We start from the raw sequence: 7,383 nt of genomic DNA on the forward strand, positions 1-7,383 counted from the left end.
ATTGCAACTCTAGATTCCAGATATTAAAAAATCGAACCTAAGAGTTATTGGGCTATAGGGTCTTCCAGGGTTCGATACTAGGCCCTCTAGTATTTCCTCCTGTAGTCTATTGTGTCTTTGCCGAAAATAACTGATCTATAAGGCTCACAGCGTGTTGCAACATGAGGCTTAGTGAGCTTGTAGATCTATTTTGCCAAATGTTCATCCCAGAATAGGGAAGCTAGGGGTTCAGGTGGTTAAATAGTGTAAAACACTGAGAAATACTAATGAAGTACGTAATACTGCAGGAGTGAAAATTAAAAGGCTGTTTTATTGTGTATTTCAAGTAACCAATGTAGTTACCAATGTACTGCAAAGCAGCTACACATTCCTTTTAACAAGCTCACCCAGATTTCTGGTGAAATGTATCAAAGAATGTCAATTAATGGTGTAATTATTATCATCCCTAATCACCATGACACACAGTAAAATCCTCAGTAATAATGTATCCATTTGGAACTCTGCGACTGGACAAATTAAAGAGTTAATACACACTCAAGATTAATCACAGAGGATTTGACTGAGCATTATGTTGTTTAGAGACTACAGGATCCATAACCTAATAATCTTGGACCTCTAAAACTGGTATCATATATCATGAGTCATGACATACTGTAAATCTACATTACGTTCAGCAACCGTACTGTCCTCTTCCACCCAGTGTCCTTCACCTGTAATTAGGCTGCCTATGCCTTCAGTTCCGCACATGTACCAAGAATGTCTGCTAATGAGAGGAAAGTGCTCCCTTATGTGTTGACTATAAACACATCTTTAAAGATCAAATTACACAGTAAATCATGTAGGGGAAAAAAGCATCATTAGAGGGGATTGCTACAGTACTGTGAGGACTGCCCTCTAGTGGGGTAAATGTACAATCTCTCTCAGCCAGATGCATTACAGCAGTTGTTCTCAAACCTTTTCATTTCAAGGACCCCCATTACTGGAACCAAATGTACCCGTTAAAGAGTCCATTTGCACACTCTGAGTTACAGACCTGTAAGGGTCCATTTGGAACCCCCCTTAAAAGGAACCCCGAGGGTCCCTGGACCCCACTTTTGAGGACCACTGAATTACAGGGATGTGAAAGTCAAGTGTGTAGTGCCCCTAAAACCACTTTAAACCTATTTTGGCATGTTACTGTATAGGTGAAAATGATCAAACCTTTCAAAAACAACAGGTCTGCAAGTCCCTGTGAGCTTATAGATCTAAGGATGAAACAGCGCTCAAGTGGTTCAAATGTACTTACCCATCACTCCAGGGAGTGACTATATATGTATTCACACGTTACAACAGATATATTGTAGAATTATTTTTTAATTATTATTCAATCTGTCATACAGATTTAATGTGTATCATCAACCCCTTGCTTGAGTTTGTCCATACATTTGTACTGCCAATGCCATCCTTCTTGACCAACATCAATCCTACGCCATTAGCAGTGTGTTACTTTTCTTGGGTGTCAAACCTGAAAACTATCCAGTACAATTCTTCACAACTAAGAATAAATAATTCACAATATATATATATAAAAAAAGAATACCTCTGGGATATAATTGAATGTAATGGATGTTTGCCTTAATAACTCTGAATAAAATTAAAAAGGCCAACATCATGTAAGAAATTTACAAAACCGGGCCAACACAAGCAGGTGACGATTGATATCATTAAGGCAAATGAGCAGTACGTATACATGCGGTAAGCTTTTACTGTATATACATACAATAGACATAGTACAATTTATTTGGGTCCATCTGTGACATGTCTTTGCTAGGTTCAACACCAGCTGGAGATCATCCATCCTGAAGGGTGTCTGGTAGAGCCAACATACATTGCATGATTACAGAATAACATGCAACTCCATAAACCAACAATCTTTTTCCTTATCACAAAAACCTATATTTAATCACTGCCTGGGAGAACTAGATGCAATTGACAAGTCTGAGGATGGCAAAAGGCAAGTCTGTACATGGCTCTAAAAAGACAAACAGAAAAATAAACATGAGCATTGTCTTCCCTTCATTTCTGACAAAGTCTGTAAAGTTAGGTGCAATGATGATTGCTTGAGCACCGTTTTCATTCTCCATTTCCTGGTGTAACCTCAACAAGGAATTCACAGGGCGTAGTGGATGCGTGAGAGATGGTCACCTCATTGATATTGACTGTAGTCACCAAAGGGGGGAGAGGGCATGGGGGCAGGAGCAGGTTCCTCTGCAAACTGGGGACCTGAGGTGAAGAAAAATAACAGACGGAAAACTTAAGACTGGTTGAACCCTGTCTCGTGGCATATAAATGATTTCTAGATGATTTCTATCAAAAGGCCTTTGATAGATTTGTGAAGTACCCAGAATTTCTTCCTACCTACCATTGTAATATTCTTTCTACACACATTCCTGCTTTTATGTTACATGAATGAATTAGATGGTACAAAACAACCAACATTTGTCTGATGATGAAAATTATCTACATTTCCTTGAGAAACTGTGCAGCAGGTCTAACGTTCAGAAGTCAGAGTGGAGTCGGATCGATTATAAAACAGTTCCATCCACAGACAAAAAAGTTCAACCCCGTTTGGAGTATGCTACCAGCTGTAAAGTGATAATTTTCCCCTCTTATGTTCCCAAGCCAGTCACCCTCAAAACGCCACCAACTTGCGATTGGCTGAGACGTGTACAGGGAGTGCTTGTTTAGCTTCACGTTGATAGCTTATTCCGTCCATCACATATTGCTGTCCATCACATCTTGCTAACTCTGACGGCATGCTTGCAGGATGCTGAGTGAACCAAAACAAGTACTACCTAAAAAAATCTGGCTTGGGAATTTTCTCCCGTTTACACACCTATGCTGTTTGACTGTCACATCGACAGTAACTATAGTGGGTGGGGCTTTTGCGAAAGGTCAATTTAGAGTTGCAATCTGTAACATTTATGTCCTAGCCAGGATTCGAACCCGGGTACCACGTCCGAATGCCAAAAGTTCTACTGCTGGGCTACTACTTTAAGCCCATATGGGCAGAGGATATTTTGTACTCTTGAGCTTCATGCCTACCTGACCACAGAACATACATTTCTCAATAGAATAGCAGGGAGACCAACTAAAACTTGTGTTAGTTATATGTTGTATTAACATACTCTACTATACAGATTGGTGAAAATATTTTTTTTTTAAAAAGTTATGGATTGGATTGCAGCTTGTCAACAATTAATTTACATCCTTTAAAATAATAAAAACTTCACTCACCGGTTGGGAACTGTGAAGAAGCAAATCTAGTGAGCATGATTCCAGCACCTTCTATCAGTGCCAGTAGAATGCCCCCCATAGCTGCAGAGCCCACCATGGCTACTGCTCCATCTGAGCAGAACAGAGAATGTAAATTACTAAATGGAACTACAGTTCAAATAATGAACACAAACAATTTACAGTTCTAACATGGTAGCTGAAGGAATTATGTCAATACAGCTACCAAATATAATAGAAACTATCAAGAACCGAGTCTAGTCCATGATGTCCAGCATATTGTGTACAAAAGTATGGTTAAGATCATAACAACAGCTGCTGGGCCTCAATAACTTGTGTACTTTGCATGAGATATTTGTATTGGTTAGAGTTGTGTAGGGTTAAAGCTAACATCTGCTTATCTGGCAATCTGTTTATCTGACTCACTTCTTGCAGCTAGGATAGCTCCGGTCATGGCCCCACTTGTGATCGAGTTCCAGGGATCCTCTTTCCCTCGCACTTTTACAAGACCACAGTCAATCATGGAGAAGAGGCCTCCCCATACAGCAAAGCTACCTGGATCCCCAAAACATTTTCAAATAACTTAAGTAAGAAAACAGCATTACACCAAAATAGCAAGGTATGAAAACGGTCATATTCTTCCACAAATTATACATTATGTTCATCAACCTTTATGTTCAACATATCTTCTTACCTCCCAACTGCGGGGCTCTGGTCTTGATGGCAGTCATGCTACCTTTCATTCTGTGGCTCATCCCCTACAAGTGAGGCCAACATACAACACATTACATTAATTAAAATTCCATCCCAACTTAAAGGGGTATTATTTCACTTTAAAACACTTCTGGGGCCTACTGGGGCTTTTGTGTGCACCTCAGACAATTTCACTTGATTCAATATTTAGATATTTGGTATTCATTTTATGATACTACTACTACTACTAGATGTTAGTTTTAAAGTGAAATACCCCTTTAATATAAGTAACTACTACAGTAATAGCAGACATCTTCTCAAGTATATGGTCCCATTATACTCTGTGCATACAGTATGTTGGGAGTCAGGACTAAATCCTGCACCAATGTCATCCAAAGAGGTTTCTGTACAGCTACTGTATGTGGCATATAAGGTTATTCTAAATAGCATATGACTTTGTTAACTGCAGAGGTGAGAATACAAGATATATATAAAAAGAAAACATGTAGGCCAGCTGAAATTCATTTTCCAAGTTCAAGAACAACACAGAACCTTAAACAGTAATTGCTTCATTGTATCTGTCCCTTTCTGATACAAACGCATTTAATACATTCACACAAATTGATTAAATGCAAATTGAGTTCAAAGTAAAGAAGGGTGGCAACCGAGAGGTCCTAGGATCAGATAAGACGGGTAAAGTAATGACGACCTGTCAAATTGTTTGTTATAACCAAATGTCCCAGGAGAACTCAAATAACTGCCATACTATTGATGTTCTCAAACTAAAAAGATGACATTGGACCACATTGGAAACAAGTGTTTCATTAAGCTTCCATGTGTTTATCCTGGATTTAAGTTATATTGTGATTACCTGTATTTCTTTTACCAAAATCAAATCAAATCAAAGACATGATGCAGCCATTAACCTAAACTAAAGCTACCATAGAAAACATGACAATTTGACTGACAACAAAGTAATAGATTAAAAGAAAGAATGTCTTCACTATACTTATATACTTCCATACTTACAGAAGGTGCATTTCTGAACCCTTTGACAGCCTGGAAAATACCGCCGCCAATGCACCCCATTGTGAAGGCACCCCCACAATCGTCCACAATCCTCCAGGGGCTAAAAGACCAGAAACAAACATTAGGCCAGAGTGAACAGCTTGGGTCCACGTTTATATCCAGTCAGCTAATGATAAACACTGCAACAGGAAATAAATGTTTTGATGTTGTCAAGTGTGAAAGGGTCTATTAGTATATTCGTTTTTAACATGCGAGGCAGAATTTATTACTGTGTTACTGCTGCTATAATCTAAAAATACTTCTACCTGGCCATGAGATCATTCCAAATATTATCAGTCATCTTTATCAATTGATCCTGTGCTGTGCTCCATGAGAGGGAAACAAGGAATCATATCAATTCGATCTACACACGGTTGCAATCGAAACATGTCTCAAAATCACACCTTTGGTACATAAGTGAACACAAAGTGGATTCTACCAGTGCAGCTAAAAATGTATATATACATATTTTTTAAAGAGTCCTATTACTCAGAATAAATGTTATACCCTTTCAATCTGAAAGAAGAGTATCTGTGACCCATCAGATTCTGTAGAGGGTGCTGCTGATGCCGATTAGGAAGAATAATATTATGCTTACTTGATTAGGTGGTATTATGGCATAAAAGGATATTTAGAAATCCCAATGGAATGATTTTCAATAACTATAAAAAAAATACATATTTCCAAAAGCTATGTAACAGGACTGGTTCTTTTCATATAGCAGACTCAACTTTAATTTATGTGTTTATGTAAATAGAGACACAAATCCTTGTTCCCCATTTAAAGGAGCATATAAGAAACCCATGAAGATTGCTAATTGACAATATTTTGACATCACATCATGCCCAGGCAGGTAGCTATACAACCTAAGGTTCAACATCAGCTAGCATGGAGCTAGATCTCAGTTTTATTGTAGAAATTGATCAAACAAATGGAGCGTATACAGTATATCTGGAGTCATATTGGAAAGCAATGATTGTAGCAAGAGAGAGAGAGAAATAGTGTAATAGTGTACACACTGGTACGATGACAGTTCAGTGTTGTTAATTTGTAAATATAAATCACCAATACATAGAAAAATGTGTTGAGATACTGCATAACCAGACATTATTAATTGTTAGAATTGAAAGTGTATCTCCCAAAAGGTGTAAATAAAGCTGCACTCCTGATAGACACACTGTTGATGCTATCATTAGGTCTCTACCGACCAAGTAAACAACACAAGGATCCAAGGTTACTGTGGTGTAACCGACATTGCTTCATTGCAGAGTTAGCAATAGCAAGCAGTGCACATGCTGGGACGTCAAGGCTTTTTATTCAAGCTAAAACGACTAACCACTAACCAGATAAGAACACAATGTTTTGGCTAAGACTTGTCTAATGTCCCTGACATGGTATCCTTGATCTGTCAGGAAGGCCACCGAGTTGTGACATAAGCAAGTTAACATCCATGTGTGATGTGTCATAATCTAAATACATTAACCGGGACATCAAAACGAGCAGATGTGTGTTTAATCAAGGTGATATGATATAAGATCACGTCGGGTTAGGTAGTCTCAGCCACAAACAAAAATACACAAACTACAAGGGAAGCTATAATGTAGCTAACGTTAGCATGCGAAGGAAAGAGGTTTGTCTCTACTTAACAGTTCAACTTGGGATAAAAAGTGTGCGACTTGGCCTTAAAAATCAAGACGCCTAACCGCGTGTAGAAGAGGTACAAGTTCAGTGTGGTTCTGAATGGTTATGGAGGTGATCACCAAGTGTACACAGGTGGGTGTATAGGCGACAAGGTCACCATGCAACGTGATTAACATGATGTTAGCATGATATAAGCAACAAGCCGGGTTGGTCTCCACGGCAACGGAACATATAAACAAATAATAATCAAAGCAACTTGATCAAACGGATCAAGCCGATGAAATGATCTCATTGAGACGAACAAAGAGAGACACCGACAACACATATTATGTTCTATTTGATCTAAGGACTCACCATGGCTCCCTCGCATACTCCTCCATTTTGTTCTTTAGCTGTCCTGGCTGTTCCTCGTACTGACGTCACGTAGTCGTTACCAAGGAATGACGTAACACTGATTAAAGGGACACTCCGCACAATAGTTTCCCTGCTGTCATTTTCTTCTGGATTGATCTTTCTTAATTTTGTTTGCAAAATGTCATATTCGTTGTACCAAATTTGCTAACCAACGTCCAAATATTGTTGGTTTTAAAGCCTTATTGTTGTCATTCTTAGGAACCTTAAAACATTGTACAAACACTAGCTGTAGTATACAACCCTCGTAGACGTATTTATGATTCTGACGTTTTCAATCTACGAGAGTTGTAGGGT

The 7,383-nt window shown here is 38.6% G+C and overlaps 1 protein-coding gene across 2 annotated transcripts; it reads right to left on the minus strand.

The window, feature by feature from the left end:
* Positions 1-1,335: 1,335 nt before the first annotated feature.
* timm17a (translocase of inner mitochondrial membrane 17 homolog A (yeast)) lies at positions 1,336-7,078 on the minus strand. Of its 2 annotated transcripts, none has more exons than XM_080423374.1 (6): positions 7,030-7,078; positions 4,996-5,095; positions 3,968-4,031; positions 3,700-3,828; positions 3,277-3,387; positions 1,336-2,262 (listed from the first exon to the last, which is right to left on the minus strand). In XM_080423374.1, the coding sequence occupies exons 1-6, from the start codon at positions 7,053-7,055 to the stop codon at positions 2,186-2,188; spliced, it is 507 nt and encodes a 168-aa protein (XP_080279500.1). In that variant the 5' UTR covers positions 7,056-7,078; the 3' UTR covers positions 1,336-2,185. The 2 variants fall into 2 exon arrangements, with proteins under 2 accessions (XP_080279500.1, XP_080279499.1); XM_080423373.1 differs by lacking the exon at positions 7,030-7,078 and adding an exon at positions 5,301-5,323.
* Between the last annotated feature and the right edge of the window lie 305 nt (positions 7,079-7,383).

This window comes from Gymnoscopelus braueri (assembly GCF_963280865.1).
Source record: "Gymnoscopelus braueri genome assembly, chromosome: 3".
Lineage (NCBI taxonomy): Eukaryota > Metazoa > Chordata > Actinopteri > Myctophiformes > Myctophidae > Gymnoscopelus > Gymnoscopelus braueri.

Bases quoted from the DNA above. Each gene is read 5' to 3' on its own strand.
- timm17a (XM_080423374.1), bottom strand. From the start codon at position 7,055: ATGGAGGAGTATGCGAGGGAGCCATG. The intron at 4,032-4,995 runs GTAAGTATGGAA...CCTCACTTGTAG, and splicing joins GGTTCAGAAATGCACCTTCT to GGGATGAGCCACAGAATGAA. The intron at 2,263-3,276 runs GTGAGTGAAGTT...TCTTCACCTCAG, and splicing joins TTCTTCACAGTTCCCAACCG to GTCCCCAGTTTGCAGAGGAA.